General features: G+C 35.0%; 1 protein-coding gene across 11 annotated transcripts in view; it reads left to right on the forward strand.

The window, feature by feature from the left end:
- IQCB1 (IQ motif containing B1) overlaps positions 1 to 22,529 on the forward strand; it is a 69,958-nt gene that overhangs the window by 41,634 nt on the left and 5,795 nt on the right. For all 11 annotated transcript variants that reach the window (XM_025913718.2, XM_086675289.1, XM_086675286.1 and 8 more), the window contains exons 11-13: positions 8,268 to 8,410; positions 9,919 to 10,067; positions 15,996 to 16,127. In XM_025913718.2, the coding sequence (XP_025769503.1) occupies positions 8,268 to 8,410; positions 9,919 to 10,067; positions 15,996 to 16,127 (424 nt within the window). The remainder of the gene's footprint in view (positions 1 to 8,267; positions 8,411 to 9,918; positions 10,068 to 15,995; positions 16,128 to 22,529) is intronic.

Here is a 22,529-nt window from a genome sequence, read left to right on the forward strand (position 1 = left end):
ATGGTCTTTGTTATAAAGTCTATTTTGTCTGATATATGTATTGCTACTTCAGCTTTCTTTTCACTTCATTTGCATGAAATATCTTCTTTCCATCCCTTTATTTTCAGCCTGTATGTGTTTTTAGGTCTGAAATGAGTCTCGTAGGCAGCATGTAGATGGGTCTTCTTTTTTATCCATTTAATCATGCTGTGTCTTTTGATTGGACATTAGTCCATTTACATTTAAAGTAATTATAACAGGTGTGTACTTATTGCCATTTTGTTCATTTTGTTCATTGTTTTTGTGGTTGTTTTTTTCTTCTCTTGTTTTCTTTTCTGTGATTTGATGACTTTTAGTGGTATGCTTGGCTGTCTTTATTTTTTGTGTAGCTGTTACAGATTTTGGGTTTGTGGTTACCATGAGGTTCATATATAATGCTCAATTATGGTTTGAACACATTCTAAAACACTCTCCCACCACCATGTTTTTGACATCATATTTTACTCTTTATTTTAGTGTCTCTTAACTAATTATTGTAGATACACTTGACTATTACTTTTGTCTTTTAGCTTTCATACTAGCTTTATAAGTGGTTCGTCTACTGTCTTTACTATATGTTTGCTTTTACTAGTGAGATTTTTTTCTTTTCATAAATTTCTTCTAGTTATGGCCTTTAACTGCTTAAAGAAGTCCCTTTTAATATTTCTCGTAAGGCTGGTTTTTGTGGTGATGAGCTCCTTTAACTTGTGTTTGTCTGGGGAACTCTATAGCTCCTTCTATTTTGAATAATATTGCTGGGTACTCTTGGTTGTAGGTTTTTCCTTTCAGAACTTTGAATATATCATTCAACTCCCCTCTGGCCTGCAAAGTTGCTGCTAAATATCAGCCTTGTGGACATTCCCTTATTACATAACTAGTTTCTTATCTCTTGATGATTTTAAGATTCTCTCCTAAATTTTTGACATGTTAATTATTGTGTTTCTTGGTATTAACTTTTTTGGGTTAATCTTGTTGGGAGTTTCTGTGCTTCTTGAACATGGATGTATGTTTCCTTCCCCAGGTTAGGGAGTTTTCAGCTACTATTTCTTCAAATAAGTTTCGTACCCCTTTCTCTTACTCTTCTTCCAAGACCCCTAATATGCAAATGTTAGTACATTTGATGTTGTCCCAGAAGTCTTTTAAACTATTCTAATTTTTTCAAGTTCTTCAGTCTTTTTGCTGGTTTCTACTACATGGTCTTCCAGATTGCTCTTTGGTTTTTCTGCATTATCTAATCTGCTGTTGATTTCCTTCTAACTTATTTTTCGTTTCATTTATTTCATTCTTTAGCTCTGATTAGTTCTTTTTTATATTTTCTATCTCTTTGTTGAAATTCTCACTGTGTTCATCCATTCTTCTCCCAAGTTTGATGAGCATCTATATGATAATTACTTTGAACTCTTTATATGGTAGATCACACTTTTTGTGTAGTTCTTCTGAAGTTTTGTCTTGTTTTTTCATTTGTACCATATTCCTCTGTCTCTTCATTTTGCCTGACTTTCTGTGTTTGTTTCTATGTATTAGGTAGATCAATTGTTGGTCTTCAAAGAGTAGCCTTATGTAGAAGGTGTCCTGGAGGGGCCAGAAGCACAGTCCTCTCCAGGTCAACAAAACTAAGTGCAACAGGGGTGTCCCCTGTGTTGACTTCATGCACTTTCCTTTTGATTGGGCTGCAACTGTTGTGGGCACACTGGTGGGTCGGGCTGTCTACAGCTCCCCCTACCAGCCAGTTTGGGTGGGCTCCAGTCCAGGCCATTGCTTTCCACTGGATGCAGTGAGGCAGAACATGCTTTTATGAGGTGCTAGTCGCAGCCAATGCCACCTGCCAGTTGGTGTGGTGAGTCCACAGGGCAACGCTGGGGAGTGGTATGTGATGCTAACAGAGTAGATGGGAGAGTATCAGAAATGGAACCCACCAGTACTTCCATTCCCAGAGAAAGTTCTTACAGATCCCTGGTCCTCCAGCACATACCCTAAAATCAGTCAGGAAATCACTCAGCTTTCCTTTACATATAGCTGAGGCAGTTTTCAAACTGCTGCCTCTGTGCTGGGTCTCAGAGCAAGTAAGTTTGTGCATGAGACCTTTAAGAATACAGTCTTTGTTTCCTATAGCCTCTCTGCTGTCCCAGAATTATGCTCCACTGATTTTCAAAGCCAGAAATTTATGGGCACTTCTCTGGATGAACATCTCCAGGGCAAGGTAGCCTGATGTCGGGTTTGAAACCCTTGCTGCATAGGGAAGACCTCTATACCTGTGGCATCTCTCCCCCTGTGGGTCACTGCACCAGATCTCATCTCTGTCTCTCCTACTTTTCTCCATGTGCTTTGTCTTTATATCTTTATCTGTGGAATAGCTAATCTTTAGGTTGTTCTCAGAGAGTTGCTCTGTATTTAGTTGTAGCCTTATTTTCTGGGGAAGGAGATGAACTCAGGATACTCCTGCTCCACCAACTTGCTCCTCCAGCTGTTTCTTTTACTATTGCTTTCATTCTTGTTCTGAAAACACATTTCTGAGTACCAGCACTCCAGTAACTAGATGTACTTTCAAAGCAAAGGACATAATGAAAGACAAAAATCTGATGGACCAAATATATAGTCTTACTCACTTGATAAGACATTTTTTGTGGGCCAAGCCTACAGGGAGAGGCAGTGATAGTCAATTATTTTATTTAACCCTTGAAGTAAAAAAGTGCCTTAATTGTTCATATGTAATTATGGTAAAAACATGTATGAGTTCATAATGGTTTTAGTATGTTCACTTGAGTTTTATCAGTAAATATGGCACAGATAGGTATTGTTATTTAGATATGACACAGTTTGTCATTCATCCTTGTTTCAAGTGGACCAAAAGTGAAAATACTCACAGCATATTATTTATGACTGACCCATCCAGATTCTTAGAGCCAATGGAAAGAATAACACACACACACACACACACACACACACACACACGCACACACACACACACACACACACACACACACACACACGTAAATGACTTAGCTCCTAGTCATTTGTGATGAAATAGAGCTATCTCAAAGGTGATTTTCATGTAGCCTTAGACTTAAAGCTAAATTTTCATTTACTAAAGTGAAACTTGCATATTCCAGAAGTCAGTTTTTTAAGAGAACTAAAACTAGTCTTTTAATAACTACAGCTGCATTTCTCAGTTACAAATTTTTTTTTAAATAGTGAGCTAAAATTTAGATTTAAATCATTGATGAAAATTTCCTTTAGAGAAGAGTTAAAGATAGATTATTAATATTGGGCATGAGTTTTTTTTTTAACATGAATTTTTTAAACATGTTTCAATTGCCTAATATATGCCAGAGGCCATGCTAGGTATTGGAAGAGTTAAACAGACTTGATTTTGTATTCCACCTCAGCAATTTATGGGCTAAAAGACCCTGGACAAGTTGCCCAACCTCTTTCATCCTCAAATTCTCCATCTATATAATGGCGATAATTGTGTACCTCCCAAGATTAAAATAATATAAAGGGTGTTTGTTTTTTTTTAGCATATTACCTGGAACTTAAAAAAATGATAGCGGGGAACTACATATGGCACATTTTTTGCCATTGAAGATTTACAAATCTAGTTAGACAAACAGATATATTAAATGAATTGTACTTGTGAGAGGCAATTATAATCCATTCCAGCATTGCTCATGGTTTACTATGTATCCTACAATGAATTTCTTTAAAAACATTTTTAAAAATATTTCTTTGGTCAAATAAATATGGGTAATGATGAATATTTTGAGAGTCACAATGTATATTATTCTCTTCAAGAATCTGAGATGTTCTTGGCATAGCCTTGCCTTCTGTGGTGAACTCAGAGTATTTATTACTTATGAATTCTACTTGCTATCATTCTCAGCTCTCTGCCCTCTTACATTTAAAGGTACCCCCATAACATGGATTCAGACCTTTAATGTTTAGTCTCACAATAGTTGTCAAATTTGCCTGTCTACTTTTTCTTGTAATATAAAAATCTATATTTAAAAGTACCCCAGGATTGCCGATTCTGTTCACTTAAAAGTATAGTTATAGATTCTTTTTTTTTTAATGTTTATTTACTCTTGAGAGAGAGAGAGAGAGAGAGCAACAGAGCATGAGGAGGGGAGGGGCAGAGAGAGGGGGAGACACAGAATCTGAAGCAGGTTCCAGGCTCCGAGCTGTCAGCACAGAGCCGGATGCAGGGCTGGAACCCACGAACTGCAAGATCATGACCTGAGCTGAAGCTGGACGCTTTACCGACTGAGCCACCCAGGCACCCCTGGGTTCTAATTAATGTTACACTATTTTAAAATAGAAACTGCATTGCTTTATATAACAAAACCAGTCCAGTTATAACTATTTCCGTTAAAAGAAATTAGCTGTGAAGCCAAAATTATTTAAATCTCATGTTATAAACAGTTTGTTTTTTTCCAGTATTTTGAGTTTGAAGTCTTAGAACAGATTGAAGTATAGTTTTAACCTTTGGGTTTTATTTAATTTTTTAATTTCAAGTTTGTTCAGGCTTTAGTACCTTTCCTCTTTTACTAGTTGAAATAATTTATGCAAATTTTTCTTGCTTCCTTTATGACTGAGCTTTCTGCAAAGGTTATTTCTGTCTCTTTGTGGTCAGGTCATTATCTCAGGGTAATTTTTCCCTCCCATGTTTTTTTGGGGAGGAAGGAACTGCCCACCACTCATAATTATGGACCCAGATTCATCAGAACTTTTTAAATTCCAGCAAGAGGCACTCTTGTGTAGTCATACCCTTATTGATGTGCCTTCTTAGGGGTTTCTTTTCTTTTTTTCTTTTTTATGTTGTGTTAGATGCCTTTTGAACTGTCTTTTTTTTTTTTTTTTAAACTGAAGTGTGATTATTAGTTTCAGGTATACAGTGTAGTGATAAAATCACTCTATACTTAGGCTGTGCTCACCACAAGTGTAGCTACCATCTGTTACCACACAGGCTATTACAATACCATTAACTGTATTCCCTATGCTGTCTGTACCTTTCATCCCTATTAGTTACTTATTCCATAACTAGAAGCCTGTACTTCCCACTCCCCTTCACCCATTTTGCCCATCCTCTCACCACTTGGGGGTTTCTTTTTTACTGAATCATTTTTTATGGTCAGAAACTTTATTTAATGTTAAGTGCTCTTTTCCTCAGCAAGGTTTTCTGAAGCAGCTAATAGCTGCACCAGTTATCTTTGGGAAACCACACAACCTACCTACCTTTATCATAGTGCTGACATTTTGGTGTCTTTGTTTTTTTTTTTTAATTTTTTTTTAACATTTATTCATTTTTGAGAGTGAGAGAGACAGAGTGTGAGTGGGGGAAGGGCAGAGAGAGAGGGAGACACAGAATCTGAAGCAGGCTCCATGCTCTGAGCTGTCAGAACAGAGCCTGACGCGGGGCTCGAACTCACGGACAGGGAGATCATGACCTGAGCTGAAGTTGGACGCTTAACCAACTGAGCCACCCAGGCCCCAATATTTTGGTGTCTTAATTATACTTGTTTCACTTTGTAGGGGAAGAAAAAAATGTTTCCTCTACCTGTCTTAGGTTCATTCCCTGGGGCTCTGAAAATTAGACTGACAAAAAAGGAAAACAAAACAGATTAACAAGAGAAAAACAGTTTATTAATGTGTGCAGTACACATCCTGCAGAAGAAACCTCACATAATGAGTAACTCCAATGAGTGGTTTGGGCTTGGGTAGCATCTTAACAAAGAATAATAAATTCATAGAGAGGTGACAGGTAAAAACAAAAGGGGTTTTAGGCTTCCAACATCAGGAAATTATGGGAAGGTAAATATATTTGGAAAACTAATAGCATATGTGGGTTATTTGTCTAGATCCATCTTGGCACCAACTTTCCATCTTCTTCATGGCCATAAAACTTCTTTGGGAGGGGGGATTTATAGCAGTCTTCATTTCTGAGAGGCTTCTGCTTTTAGTTTGATAAAGTATGCTCTGGGAAGACTCTTTCTGCACTGGCAGATTCTCATTTGCCTCTCTCTCATTTGCCTGCTCAAAATTAATCTTTATGCCAAAGTAGCATATTCTGCTACCTTTCAACTTCTTGAAATTGAGCTTCTGAAGGGCAGAAATATTATCTATTCTCTGTTTGCCTGAGTTGCAGTATCAAGCAGACAGCAATCACTCTTTATAAATATTTGTTGAGTTAATGAACAGAGCCTATCAACTATTTTGGCCATGAACTCAATATGGTGTTCCCCTAGTTCATACTTACTATTCTGCAAAAGAGGAATTCCTAGAGAATTCCTGATATTTTGGCAGTAGATCATTTGGTCACTCTTTGATGGTAAAGATTCATGTTGATTAAATGTAGATCATGGAATGTACTTATATAAATTATCTTGCAAATATATCTGATCAGTCATTTCATTTATAGAAGTGCAGTACAGTTGTCAGATGGTCAAATGCCTATTCTTTCTTACAAAGAAACCAGGTAAATGAGTACTCAAATTTTTTAGTGATTAAAGGAACTCCTAACTAGAACTACAGAGTAAGTAGCTACTAGTAACTAACTAGAATGTTCCTAAGTGGGAGGAAAACATTCAAATTCAAAATCACATTAATTCCTAATAAATGTTTTCAAACATGAATAAAGCATGTGAATCCAGAAACACATATTTATCATTTGTCATTTCAATCACTGAACCTCACTTTTCTACTATATTTCTGTGTTTTACTTCTGCACACACCATAATCTTTTCATTTTTGCCATATTTTATAGCCTGTATGCTTAAGCTTTTACCCAGACACAGTTTTCTGACAGATTAAATTTCCTAGCAATTCAGTTTTAATGATTACTAGGTTTCTCATACTAATAGTAAATTTAAAATAATAATGCAATGTTAAAGATGATAATCTATAAACAATTAGACAGTTTAAAAGGAGATTTTGTTTAGGGACAGTTGTTCTCTTTTATCCTCCGTAAGTAGGTAAAGGGCAAAACGTCCTTACTTATATGCTGTGTACAACCCACAATTTTTCAGGGAGAGTTCTATAGGAGAGGCAAGTTTACATCAGCATTGTTTGAGAACGTAAAGACCCCTTACCTCATTTCCAAATTTTGGAAAGAGGAAAAGACACTTAGAAACTATTTAGCTAACCCTACATCCTCTCTAGAACCCCTTCTCCTTTTGGCACACATGAACTTGAGGTCTTCTCTACCTTTCTTAATAGGGTAATAAGAAAGACATTTTGAAACAGACCTTTGACTCTTGACAAAGTGTACAACTAGAAAAAACCCTTAAGTTGTAATTGGTAGCAGTTAGGGAATACTAAGAAAATAAGCAAAAATCACACACAAAAAATTTTATCAGAATAATTTTGTGAGTTTTCCTCTTCTGTTTTAAGAGATTTTTAAATTGCTTTATTCTTGTTTTTCCTTTTCCAAAAGAAACTGAATTAAAAACCATTATAACTCTCAATAACTATACCATTTTGAAGTCTGCCTGTCTACAAAGCTATAGCCAAGGTACCTCATTTCTGGAAAAAGAATCTAAGAACAAATGCTTTTGAGTGAGGCACAAGCAAATTAAGTCTATAGAAGTAAAATAAATAATGTATTCGTCTCTTCTTAATCCTTTTTTGATTTCTCTTTCTGTGGGTATCTGGAAGCATTTTGAGTATATTTATTATAGGTTAATACTTGTGATCTCCTTACATAGTGATATAGGAAGCAAACTGGACAGAAATGGCTAAGGACAAATTTTGGTGAATAAAAGCAGATAATATACAAATACTAATTAAGTATTTGTGGCCACATGAAAATTTCATAATTGGTTCTAATAATAAATGTTATTAGTCAATAATTGAGAAATAGATAAACATGAAGAAAATAAAAATCATTCATAATCATTTCGTGCAGTTAAAATTGCTATTGAATTTTTTTTAATATATGTAATATGTATTTTTAACACAATTTGGAATGTTTTCTATATCCTGATTTTATTTTTACTTGAAATTAGATTTGGGTCTTTTCCCAAGTTGCTAAATTTGGAAAATTTTGAATTTTTTATTTTTTTATTCATAGAATCCTGTTCAGTGAATGAGCCAGTAATTTATCCAGTTCCCTATTGTTTTCAACTTGTTACAGTTGTAACAAGGCTGCATATATATAATTACTAGTGAGGTTAAACATTTTTTCATATACTTCTTAAATGGGTGTATCATTTATGAAAAAATTATGTATAAGGTACTTATTGTTTCTGTCACAGATCTAAACGAAGCAAGATCTTACTAAAGCTAAAAAGGCAGAAGGAAGAAGAGGATCGCAGATTACAGTTGCACATTCAAAGACAGAGAGCCATGAGACTGTCCCGAGAATTACGGCTGAGTATGCTTGAAATAGTTCATCCAGGTGTGTGGCAATGTCAATTTTCTAAGTGTAAAAATATTTAAAGCATCTTTTAATGAGCCAGATTTCCCACTACCTGATTTTTTTTTTTTTCTTTTAATTTGGACTGTTTCCCTGTTTCTCCCTTTTCCAGGTAAACCTTGTTAAATCTCGAGTCAAAAAAAAAGTTACTATTTTTTCTGATTAAGGCCTATTATTGATGATGAGCAGTCTCTCAACTAGTTTTCGTATCTTTTGGATAAATTAGTGAAACATAAAAATATGTGATAGCTTTAAAGATAGCTTTCAGAGACATAGAGAAAGAATCCCCTTGACCCTAAGTAAGGAGTTTGAATATTGCTACATTCTGGCATCTGAACTTTACTCATACACCAGTATAAACCTTGTGACATCTTACCACCTTTGATACACTAAACTGAGATTAATATTACAGTCTGGGAATTGGAATGGTTTTAAGATTGTTTTTGTTCTTCCCCTTCCCCTCCTACCACTCACTCCCAGTGTTCTCCACTACCCTCTTATTTCTCATTTTTTCCCTTAAATATAAATGTTTCATAGTGTTCCATCTTTACTCCTCACTCTCATGTTGCTCTTTCTGCAGTATCTTATCCGTAACTATAGCTTCAACTACCAGCTGAGTGAACATTCAAATCTTGTTTGCATCTTCACCCTCCCAAGCTCTAAACCAGCACTTCCTAATAAACCTTTTTACAAAATGAAATGTTCTTTATTTGCACTGTTTAATATGGTTCCCACTGGCTAGACATGACCATTGAGTACTTGAAATATGGTTAGTGCATGCAAGCACATGAATCTTTAATTTCGCTTTATTTAAAGTAGCTATTTGTGGTTAGTGTCAACTATATTGGACTGCACAGCTCTGTAGCCAGTTCTCTATTGGATAGCTTTACTTAGATATCCGCAGGCATCCTAAAACTAGTCATTATCTCCCCACTTCCCCCACCAATTTCCTCTCCCTGTATTCCCCTTCTCAGATAATGGCACCAACAATCCACTCAATTTCCCATCTGTGAGACGCCCTAGAGTTCTTTCTCTTTCTCACATGCAACGAGTCTGAGAAAGAAAAAAAAAAGTCATCTGTAGATAAGAGAAATTTAGAAGTACACAGAGTAGTTAATATATACACATTTTGCCTTTTCCCTCTCGTGGTATGGATTGAATTCCTACTATGTACTTGGGATTCTTTTTTCTAAATATTCTTACTATTGGATTATTAATATTAACCCTTTTCTCATTACTTTGCCACAAAAAAATTATATGAATCTTTTCTCTAAAAGAAGCGACATAATCTGAGAAAGGTTTTGGAGGTTTTTTTTTTCCTACTATGTTAGAACTACTGTAAAATAATAAAATTGGGGAAATTAATGAACAATATTTAAAGAAACAAATAAAAAGACTGTAAGATTGTTGTTATTATCATTGTCCTGATTCCAGAACTTGAGAAAGCATAGTAGTTGAGTATGTTGTAATAGTGTGTGTCATCTTTCTAGGTCAGGTGGAAAAACATAATCGGGAAATAGAAGAGAAATCAGCATTGATTATCCAGAAACACTGGAGAGGGTACAGGGAAAGGAAAATTTTTCGCCAACAGAGGCCATCTCTCACGGAGTATAAAGCAGCTGTCACACTTCAGAGAGCAGTGAGTCTAATGTAGTAAAAAGATTACTGGATTAGGAGGCAAAAACATGGATTCAAACCTGACCTTGGATATACCTGCTGTAAAGTCTAGTCACGGAGCTTTTCTGAGTCTTAGTTTCTTCCTCTATAAAATAAGAACCTCTTTACCACTGGACAAACTGATTTAGACACCCAGTCCTTAGTACTTCCATTGAACCTTGAACATCATTTATCATACTGCAGTGTTATTTATTTGTTTTTTTTTTTTTCTTTCTTGGCCTGTGACTTCCTGAAGGGTAAGGAACTCTTATTTATTGTTGTCAGCCTTCAGCATGTGCTTGGTATATATGAATGGATGTTTACCGTACCTTTTTCGCTTAATTGTTATGTGAGTCAGATGACCTGATTTTTGGGAAAGTATTTTATAAAGTGCAAAGCCTGTACCAGTTCAGCACATCATATTTTATTTTTTTAATGTGCAGATAATATATTAGATATAATTGGATCACTGTAATTCTTGAATTATAGAATGGTGTTCTTAATTGATAATTTTCCTGAGATTTATCTGGAGCGTAGTAATATTTTATTGCCTTGGAAAAGTATAGCAAACAGGCTATTTATTTCATTCAGTGACCAGTTTTCCTAACATCTGTTATTTGCTTATACCTGTTAACTTTCAGGTCTATAGGATTTCGGGTCTATAGCAGTTATCTTTATGATACTTTATTGTTGAATTTTAGGTTAATTTCAGTTTTTTACAGTGATAAATTTTGAATAGTCTCTTTGTTAATTCTCCATGATTAACTTCTTACAAAGATAATTAAAAACCACTCTTTAAAAAATAGGAAAGAGTAAGTACTAAAAAAAATAGGAAAAAGTAAGTAAGTAAGGAAAGAGAAGTAGGTAGATTTCTGTTGCCCCCTTCTTCCTCAGACTTTTTGGGTGATGTCAGGCTCTGTCTGCAACAAACAATCCTATACCATCACCAAACAACACTCACACCTGCTTTTTACCCTCTGCTACATAAGGCCATCTAAGAACCTATGGATATCCATGTTGGAGATACTTCTTTTAGGGGAGGAACACTTGGGTGCTTTCTAGTACTTTTTATCTCATGGCTTCCTCCTTTTTAAATTCTTTTCTGTCAGAGAATCAACTAGGACCTTATGAAATTGAATTACTACTTTGACAATTTAGATAAGCCCAATATTTTATAAAAGGATCCTGTACTCTAAAATGAGGTACCCCAGTTTGTCCACCGTTCCTTAAAGAAAGAAGCACAGAGGTCGTTATAGAGGAGGATATCTGACAGCTATGAAGGCAAAGTCATTTTGGCTTTCACAATTTTTTTTTTTGGCATAAAAGGAAAAAGATTAGTCATATCTGCCTCATGTCTCCCCCACCCAAAAGAAGGAATACAGGTCTCCATTGTAAGACAAAAAGGGATGGGTCAAGGTCATGTTTTGTTCTTTGCAGCTCACTACTAGAAATAATGGTGAAGTCAAAGCAAAGCTAGCCAAAAATAGAAAAGGTAGGAAGAGAATTCCTTTCAAAGAGGGAAAAGAGAAACAAATCATTATGAAGTACAGAGAGGGAAATGAAAGTAGTAGAGAAAATTAGGATAAGGCAATCAGTGGTCAGTAAACAACACATTTCACTACATTTCAAAGCATCCTTTTTTTAAGACATACTAAAGACCTGTGTATAGACTATGTCCAATACAGTACCCACTAACTACATGTGAGTACTGAGCACTTGACATGCAGCTAGTCAAAATTTGCATGTGCCATAAGTGTAAAATACCACATTTTGAAGACTTAGTATGAGAGTGTAAAATACTTCATTAATAATTTTTATATTGGGGCGCCTGGGTGGCGCAGTCGGTTAAGCGTCCGGCTTCAGCCAGGTCACGATCTCGCGGTCCGTGAGTTCGAGCCCCGCGTCAGGCTCTGGGCTGATGGCTCAGAGCCTGGAGCCTGTTTCCAATTCTGTGTCTCCCTCTCTCTCTGCCCCTCCCCCGTTCATGCTCTGTCTCTCTCTGTCCCAAAAATAAATAAACGTTGAAAAAAAAAAAAATTTAAAAAAAAAAAATAAAAAAAAATAATTTTTATATTGAATATATGTTGAAGTGCCAATATCTTTTACATATATTGAGTTATATATAGTATGTTTATATAGCTCAGTATTTGCAAAATATTAATTTTGACTGTTCCTTTTACTTTTTTTTTTTTTTTTTTCCAACGTCTATCCATTTTTGGGACAGAGAGAGAGAGAGCATGAACGGGGGAGGGACAGAGAGAGGGAGACACAGAATCGGAAACAGGCTCCAGGCTCTGAGCCATCAGCCCAGGGCCCGACGCGGGGCTCGAACTCACAGACCGCGAGATCGTGACCTGGCTGAAGTCGGACGCTTAACCGCCTGCGCCACCCAGGCGCCCCCCTTTTACTTTTTTTATATGGCTACTAGAAAGTTTAAAATTACATATATGACTTCCATTATATTTTTATTAGCACTACTATTGATCTTAGTAAGAAAAAAAGGAATAATTAATTAGTTTCACTGAAAGTAGTAGGAATATCATTTCCTTGAACTTGTCCTTTGGGAGGAGCTGCTTTTTAGTGTTTTTGGCAGGAAAAGGCCAGAACTATGTTTTGCCTTTCTCCCTTCCTTATTTTTTTGCAAAGGAGAGGCATTGTTTCTCATGTAATTAGAAATTGAAAAAACCCTATGTAAACTTGCTAATTTCAAATTACACATTTTTAACCCAGATAATAAGTGGGAGTTCTTTGTAGTGGTATAGTGTTGAAATTAAGTTTGAAGAGTTAGCTGCATTTTCCCTTTTAACAGCTCCATGATTTTCTTCTCTTGCTTTCTCATCTCTTAAGAAAGTTAGAAGGAAGGTGATGGTTGATGGTGTCTGGTCTCTAGAGCCAGAATGATAGTAGTGCTTGCTACTTAATTATAGCAGGAAAGTACTTTGCACTATTATACAAATCCATCACAGACTGACCACAAAAACACTTAGAGAAACCCTTAGCAGTTGAGAAAATAAATAAAAACTGGAAAATAAATAACAATTTCAGAGAGTCCTCAAGTGGCAAAGAATGAAGAAATAAAAGGTTAAGGTGGGCTTTTTTGATCTAGGGACAGAAATTCCTCTGTTCTGGTACCTTTACTCTGATGTTCCCAGCTAATAGCAGGAGGTAGAAGAGAGAGAGAAGGAGAAGCAAGGAAGAAGAATCAAGTAAAGGGAACAATACAAGGGAGAGGGTCTCTTAACAGGAGGATGCAAGCACAGTTGAAGGCTCCAGTAACATACTAAAAACAGGGATATTAGGAAAATTTTATATAGTGAGTGAGAATACTTCCAGCTCTGTTCACCACGCCCTCAGGTCCCTGTGTGCCATCAGCCAGGCTTATCTCTTGCAAACAGTAGATTGAGAATATTTTCTTTGGGAAATCTGAGAAGAGTTACAAGTATGCTCACGATGGGGTACTCCACAAAGAAACAGCCCAGTTCAGTAGTTTTATATTAAAATACACAGTAGATAAGGCCTACCCACCAGCCCAGAATTTCTAACAACTTCTTAGTTTTCACTCTTAAATATCAGCTCAAAGTGTCACTGAATATTTGAGGAAAGCTGAAGCCGTAAAACAAACAATAAAACTACTTGGTGGAAATAGAGATATTGCAGGGATAAGAAGACTTTTTAAAAATCTGGTAATTCCTCAGAGCTAAGAGAAGATAATGCATGAAACAAAACCAGGGTGCTATATAAAGAGGAACAAATAGAAGAAAAATTGGCAGAAGAAAAAATGAAAGACATAATAAAAAGACTAGGGGGAAAAATTAGGAAATCCAGAGAGCAGGGCAAAAAGAAAAGAAAACCAGTCCAGGAAGTCAAATATTCAAACATTTGAAACAAAGAACAGAAAAAAACCTGAGGAGAGGAAATCAAATAATTCAGTATTTCCCAGAACTCAGTGTCATTAGTTTTAGATTAAAAGGGCTAACTAAATGTCTAAAACAAGGACAGAAATACACCCACATTTATTTTACATTACTGTGAACTACACTGGGGACACACATACTTCTCAGTAGCAACATTGGAAGCTAAAATATATTGGAGTAAGGCTGTTACATTTTGGAGGGAAAGGGATTTCCTACTAGAATTCTATATCATCTGCACCATCAGTTAAAGATAAGGGTAAACTAAAGAATTTTCACGTATCACAAAGTCTCTAAAACAAGAAAAAAGACAATGTGGAATATAGTAAAGATGAAAAGGAGTCGCTAAGATGATGGTGAATGGAGATCTCAGGATGACATGCATCAGGCATAGAGAACAGTCAATCCAGTTTTGAGCAGGTCAGAAAGTTCCAGAAAATGTATATCCCAGAAAACAAATTTGATAGAATGCCTGATATGTTTTAATGTATTAAGTAAGCATTAGGACAGAGTTTAGATGCATGATCAGGGGTAAGTACATAGAAAAGTAGTCATTGGAAAACAACGCACTTATTTATTCTACAGAAAATAAAAAATGTGCAAGAAAGGAAAAGTAATCATATACTATATGGTTCAAAATTGAATGACCTTTTTGTAGTTATAATTATGTAAGCACTGCACATTGATTTAATTAAATCAATTACAATAATATTGGATGTTTGGGGATGTGGAAAATATGTGGGAGGGCAAGCAATGAAAGAGAGCTAAGCTAAATCCTTATCTGCTATAGAAGAAGGTGGATAGATAATACCCATACTTGAAAAATTGCAGAAAAGTAGATGAAGATAAACATCAAAAGAAGAAGGTGGAAGAGTTAAAGTTGTCTTTGAGGGCGGGGGCAGAGAGCTGTAGTTGTTTTTTTTTTTATAATAATTCTTATAAAACTGCCACATTAAACAGTAGAATTATATCAATGATTTTTTTTTCTGGAAAGCACTGAATACTAAAATATTTTATACTTTGTGAGCCATGCAGTCTTGCAACTGTTCAGCTCTATAGTTATAGTACGGAGGAAGCTGAAAACAATACATAAGCAAGCATGAAACATCAATAATATGTTATTTGTAGACCATGAATTTTGAATTTCATATAATTTTCACGTCAGTATATTCTTTTTAAACATATAAAAGTACAAACCATTTTTAACTTTTAAGCCATACAAAAAGACACAGCAGGCTGGCTTTGGTCTGTGGGCCATAATTTGCCAACCTTTTCCTTAAGGCAATGTGAATATGTAACTTTGATGAAATAAATAATACAAGGAGGGGAGAAGAGTGAAAAAAATTGGCCAGAATAATTTCAAATTTGTTTCCAAATCTTGCCTGTTTTAAGACTTCTTGTTTTACCAGGAATTCTTTCTGAAGGACATGAGAAAGAAAATTAAGAAAGTACTTTTGTCAGTAGCCCCCTACTTTATAATTTTATAGTATTTCCTCATTTACCAAGCTTTTTCGTACATACTATCCCTTTGATCCTCACATTCTTGTAGTCTAAGTAGAATTGGGGTGTCTTTTCTATAGACCTAGATCCCTTTCTGTAGAGATCAAGTGACTTGCCCAAAATCATACACAGTTTATAAGGGACAAGTATTGAGACAAGAGCTTACTTCCAGTTTTTTCCTCCTGATTGCTTACTATACTATGTCTCAAATCATACAGTTTATAAGGGACTAGAATTGAGATGAGAACTCATTTCCTATTTTTTCCTCTTTGTTGCTTTGTATACAAATAATACATGAATATATCCTTGTAAAAGATTAAAACACTCCAAGAAAATATCATTAAAAAATCATTGTCCTCCCTCACTCCCATCACAATCCCATCCCTCTCCTCATACACACTCAGAGTTAATAACTTGTAATATGTTTGCTGCTGTATGTTGTAAAAGAAAATAGTTCTATTAGTTAGGAATGAAAAATTACAACTCTTTTTTTGCCCCAGACTCTTAAATTCCTAGCAAAGTGTCATAAGAAAAAGAAACTGTTTGCTCCTTGGCAAGGACTTCAAGACCTCACTGATGCACGCAGAGTTAAACTGAAGCAACAAGTGGATGACTATCTCCAAAGACATCCGGTATGCAGGCTTCTGTGCATTGATAATCAGTGTTACTTTTTGCCAGTGCATGATATTCACCAACAAAGTAGTGTATTATATGTGTTTGTGCATTTTTTATTGGTAAAAGGTAATACAGTGGCTTTACCATAGAGTTAAGGAGTCTTATAATTACATGTGCCATCGTATAGTCAATAACGAAGGAGACTGCTTCAATTCAGTCATCTTGCATAGTGTATCAGCAAAACATGGTCATTGCTTTTTTTTTTTTTTTGCAATAGTGCATAAAACTATGTTGAAGCTTCCACAAAGAGTATATATAGCTTCCAGTCAGTAAATATTCGTTGTTAACATATATACCCAAACACATAATACATACATGTGGAAACTGACATCTGCTATTAATGAAACTCCAGGAGCCAATATTATAAAACAGTTGGCTGTTTGCCTCTTATGATTTTATTACTGTAATACTGCTAACACCTTTCTCCCAATAGAAATGTCCATATCTTTTACTTTCTGTAACCACAGTACTACATATCAGGTGTTATTTGCTTCTCCCTTCTGAGTTCTTGACCTTATACTCCTATATGTTTTTGAAGATCATTTTCCTTTCTGCTTTTAGAGTGATTCACCACCCTGTCATTAATTTTAATGACCTATACTTCTGCCAATCACGCTCACTTTCTCTTTTCTTGATGTTTCTCCCATACTTCCACACTTCACTAATTTTATGAGGAAAGTTGGGAGATTATACATTTCAGCCAATCAGAATGCTTATTGCCCTCACTCAAACTAATAACCACTCATGAAGGTACCACTTACATACTTTTCACATCTGTTTTCTTGTGCTTCCATCGTTTGTCTCTGGGTTCTGTTTCTCCCTCCTCTCTACCCCCTCCTCCCCACATACACACACGTTCTTCCTCCTTCTAAAATCTGAAGGTTCTGGGTGACTAATGTTAGAGGCTAAGAATAATGTTAGGTAGTCCTATCATTCACCCTTTCATTCTTCCAGAGCTCCCAAAACTAAAGAGCCTTATGCAAAAGAAAACAAAAAGAAACAAAATCTAAAAAAACAGAAAGACCATTATAAATAGGAATTAGAGGACTAACATGTTATAGCTGAGCATGTATCTGATAGATTACCACTGGAACAGAACATTGGTAAAAGCAGAATTCGACAGCAAGGCTCAGTTGAGGAGGCATAAGTAAGGACTCCTACTTTTCCTGCCTACTAATCTGAATTTAAGAATTCACAAACTAATGTAGGCCTGTGAAAAAAAAAGATGACAAGCCTGCCCTTGTATTTCTGGCCCTCTGTGGTTACCACATAGAGGTAGACAATAGAAAAAAGTTCTGACTTCTGCTTCTATCCAAGATTTAGGAACAGGGACAGAATTTACTTACTGCCCGAAACAACTGGCGGGGGGTGGGGTGGAGATAAAATACGTGAAACAATGGTTTTCAAGTCAGTGGGCATCAGACAGTGAAGGTTAGTAATTCCTGAGAGGGAAGATGGGGTAAAAGGGACTGGATTTACTTCCTGCCTGAAACAACGGGGGGGGGGGGGGGGGGGGGGGGCGGGTAGAGATGAAATACATGATGAAATACATGAAACAATAGTTTCCAAGACCATGGACATCAAACAATAAAAATTAGTAATTCCTGAGAGGGACCAGAGTGAGCCATATGATGACCCTAGCTTATTACCCTGAGAGAGTTTCTAGGTCACAGCATAAGGAGGAGCTCTTTGGAATCCCATGCTGAGGAGATGAAACTGAGAGTCTGAGGAGAACAAGGTAGCTAGATTTCATAGGACAGAGTACCGGAGTAAAAGGAGATACAAAGAGAACCCCAGATATCTGGAGAATGTTCCCTTGAGTATATTTCAGAATTCTGATTAGTACATGTATATAAGGAAACTACCCAAGGCCAAGGAAACAGTCATCTTAAAAGATAAAAGAGAACAGTGCCTGGTACTCAACACAGGTCCATAGTGCATGTTCCCATCAAACAGACTAGAAAAACTTAATCCACAGGGCATCGGTAAGAATACTCAGGAAGGTCTTGTCTTAGTAGTAGAAAGTAAATAGTATATACTGATGCATTCTGCCAAACAAATCATAAAAGCAAGAGCCAAAAATACCAAAAAAATTTTATGTAATTTAACCACATCTCAGAAAAAGCCTCAAGATTTTTAGAAATACCAAAATAACTAGCACTCAACAAGGTAAAAGTTACAATGTCTTGCATTCAAAGATTAATAAGCATATATAGAGGCAGGAAAACATGACCCATAATGAGGAGGACACTTAAACCACTCTAGAGATTACACAGATGTTAGAATTAGCAGAGAAGGACATTAAGAGTTATTATTATTAACTATATTCCATATGTTCAGATTTTAAGTGGAAATGTGGAAGATATAAAATATACCCAAATCAAACTTCTAGAGGTAAAAATTTCAATGTGTGATATGAAAAATGCACTAGATCATTAATAGCAGATGAGACATGGATGAATAAGATTAATGTAGTTGAAGGCATAGTAGTATATACTATGCAAAATGAGTCAAAAAAGAAAAAAAAATTTTTAATTGAAAAGAACGTTAGTGAGCTGTGAGTCTTCATGTGGCCTATTAAATGAATAATTGGGAGTTTCTGAAGAAGATAGGAAAGAAAGATAGAAAACATAATGGCCAAAAACTTTCCAAATTATAAATTTACCCCCAAGTCCAATGAAGGCACAGGCACATGGGGAAAAAAAAAAAACAAAACCTATGCCAAGGCATATTATAATGGGATTCCTCGAATCAGTAATAAAGTAAAAATCTTAAAAACAGAAAACAAAAACATATAAAAACAGATGACATATTTCTCAGCAGGAACAATGCAAGTAAGAAGATAACTTTAAAGTAATTGAAAAAAAAAGCTGTCAATGTAGAATTCTTTACTATGAAAAATTATTTTAAAAACAAAGACAAAATAACTTTTTCAGACATACAAGTGATAAAGCACTTTGTCACCAGCATACTCACACTACCAGAAATGTTACAGCCTTCGAGTTGTAAAGTTACGATTTCTCTTAAAAATGGTACCACAAGAAGTCCAACTCTACATAAAGAAATTAAGAAGCACTGAAAATGGTAACTACATGGGTAAATATATGACTTTTAACTCATCATTTAAATCTTTATAAAATATAATTGATTTAAAAAAATTTTTTAATGTTTATTTATTTTTGAGAGACAGAGCATGAGTGAGGGAGGGGCAGAGAGAGAGGGAGACACAGAATCTGAAACAGGCTGCAGGCTCTGAGCTGTCAGTACAGAACCTGATGCGGGGTTCGAACCCACAAACTATGAGAAGTGGGATGCTCAACCGACTGAGCCACCCAGGCACCCCATAATTGATTTTTTTTAAAACCAAAATGTCATCAAATGTTCTATAATACATACTACAGATTAAATATTTCCAGTTTTGTAGACCATATAGCCTTTATCATCATTATGCATCTCTGCAGCTGTAGATTAAAGCAGTCTTAGATAATATATAAACAAATACTTGTGTTTCAGTTGAACTTCATTTTCAAAAATAGGCAGTTGATTATTTGAAACAAAAGTAATAGCAATGTTTAATGGTGTTTGTAACATATGTAAAAATATAATGCTTTGCAAAAATAGTATAAAAACCAGGAGAGAAATAGATGTATACTATTGAAAAGGTTTTATACTATATGTGAAGTGAGTGGATTGATAATTAAAGATGTATACTCTGAATCCTAAAGCTACCAATAAAGTTAAAGAACAAAAGAGTTATAGCTAATAAGCCTATAAAGGAGATGAAACAATTATAGTCGATTAATCAAAAAGAAAGCAGAAAAAGAGGAAAAATAAAAGAAAGTAATGGGAAAATGAAAAATAATAAAATGATAGACTCAAACATAACGGTATCAATAATTATAATAAATTTAAATGGTATGAATACCCCCAATTAATAAGCAGAGATTGTCAGATTAAATGAACAAGTATGACTTGATTACATGTTAACTACAAGAAACACACTTTAAGTATGAAAAAATAAAAAGAACAAAATGTGCAAACACTAGTGAAAGAAATCTAGAATGACTATATAAATATCACAGTAGATGTCAGAGCACTATTACTAGATTATTACCAGAAGTAAAGAAGGCAATTTCATAATAATAAAAGGGTCAATTAATCAAAAGGACATAAGAATCTAAATGTTTATGCACCTAATAACAGAACTTGAAACTATATGGAGACAACATAGATGAACTTTGAGGCATTATGCTAAGTGAAATAAGCCAAACAGAAAAGAACGAATGTTGTATGATTCTACTTAAATGAAGTACCTAGAATAGAGATGGGAAATAGAATGAATGGTGGTGTCCAGGAGTGGGGGATGGGAGAATGGGGACGTAGTGTTTAAATGGTACGGAATTTCAGTTTGGAAAGATGAAGAAGTTCTGGAGATGGACCCTGGTGATGGTTGTACAACAATGTGAATGTATTTAATGTCACTAAACTATACACTTAAAAAGTGGTTAACATGATAAATTATATATATATTTAGCCACAATAAAATACATGAATCAAAAACTGATAGAACTATGATGAAAAGTAGAGAAAGTCACAATGTAGAGATTTCAATACCCATTTCTAAACAACTTACAGGATAAATAGGCAGAAAAGCAGCAAGAATATAGTAGACTTGAATGACACTATCAGACAACTTGATCTGGTTGACATTTTTAGAACCCTCCATGGAATGACAGCAGAATACACATTTTTCTCCTGTACACACAGAATATTTACCAAGATAGACCATGTTCAGTGGCATAAAACAATCAGTAAATTGAAAAAGACTGAAGTCATACAAAGTATGTTCTCTGACCACAATGAAATTGTTTGAAATTTAAGAACAGAAAGATCTCTAGATATATCATCCCCAAATATTTGGAAACTAAACAACACATGTCTGAATAACCAAAGGATCAAAGAAGAAGTAAAAAGGGAAATTAAAAAATATTTCAAACTGAATGGAAGCATATTTCAGAACTTGCTGATGAATGGATAAGGAAAATGTGTGTGTATATATATCTAGATAGATAGATAGATAGATAGATAGATAGATAGATAGATAGATATAGATATAGATATACACACAATGGAATAGTACTCAATGATGAAAAAGAATGAAATCTTGCCATTTGCAACAATGTGGATAAAACTAGAGGGCATTATGCTATGTGAAATAAGTCAGAGAAAGACAGAGATAATATGATTTCACTTATACATGGAATTTGAGAAACTCAACAGATGATCATAGGAGAAGGGAAGGAAAAATAAGATAAAAAACAGGGAAGCAAACCATAAGAGACTCTTAAATACAGAGAACAAACAGGGCTGCTGGAGGGCAGGTGGGTGGAGGGATGAGTTAAATGGGTGATGAGCATTAAGGAGGGCACTTTTTGGGATGAGCACTGGGTGTTATATGTAAGAGATGAATCACTGGGTTCTACTTCTGACTAGAACTACTCTGTATGTTAACTAGCTTGAATTTAAATTGAAACTAACTAACTAACTAACTAACTAACTAAATAAATAAATAAATAAATAAATAAATAAATAAAAATTGAACTTGCGGATTCTAAACCAGTATTTGGAGGGAAATTTATATTGCTGACCATCTATATTAAAAGAAGGTTCAAATCAAAGACCTCAGCTTACATATTAAGTAACTAGTAAAAGGACAAGTTAAACCCAAAGTAAATAGAAGAAAGGAAATAATAAACATTTGAGAGAAATCAATAAAATAGAAAACAAAGACAATAGAAAAAATTTAATAAAACAAAAAGCCAGTTATTTGAGAGGATCAATAAAACTGATAAACTTGTAGGCAGACTAATCAGGAAAAAGAGGAGATACAGATTACCACTGTCAGGGATAAGAAAGGTGACCTCATTGTAGATACTACAGATATTAAAGGATAATGGAATATTATGAACAACTTCATATGTCAATAAATTTGATTAATCTCATGAAATAAATTCCTTTAAAGATAAGAATTACAAAGCTTACCCAAGAAGAAAGAGATAAAATGAATAGCCCCTGTATCTATATATATAGGTAACAAATTGTAGTTAAAAACTTTCCTCAGGAAAAAGTTGAGGGAAAGATTGGTTTTACTGGTGAATTTAAGGAGGAAATAGTGCAAATTCTATATAAAGTCTTCTACCAAACTGAAGGGGAGGCAATACTTCTCAGCTCATTTTATAAGACCAGCATTACTCTGACACCATAACCAGAGACATTACAAGCAAAGAACTTCAGAACAATATTTTTCATGCATACATGAAAAAATTCTAAACAAAATTATAAGAAGTTGAATTCAACAA

Source organism: Puma concolor, chromosome C2, assembly GCF_028749965.1.
Source record: "Puma concolor isolate L17-30 chromosome C2, mPumCon1.1.hap2, whole genome shotgun sequence".
Taxonomy (NCBI): Eukaryota; Metazoa; Chordata; class Mammalia; order Carnivora; family Felidae; genus Puma; species Puma concolor.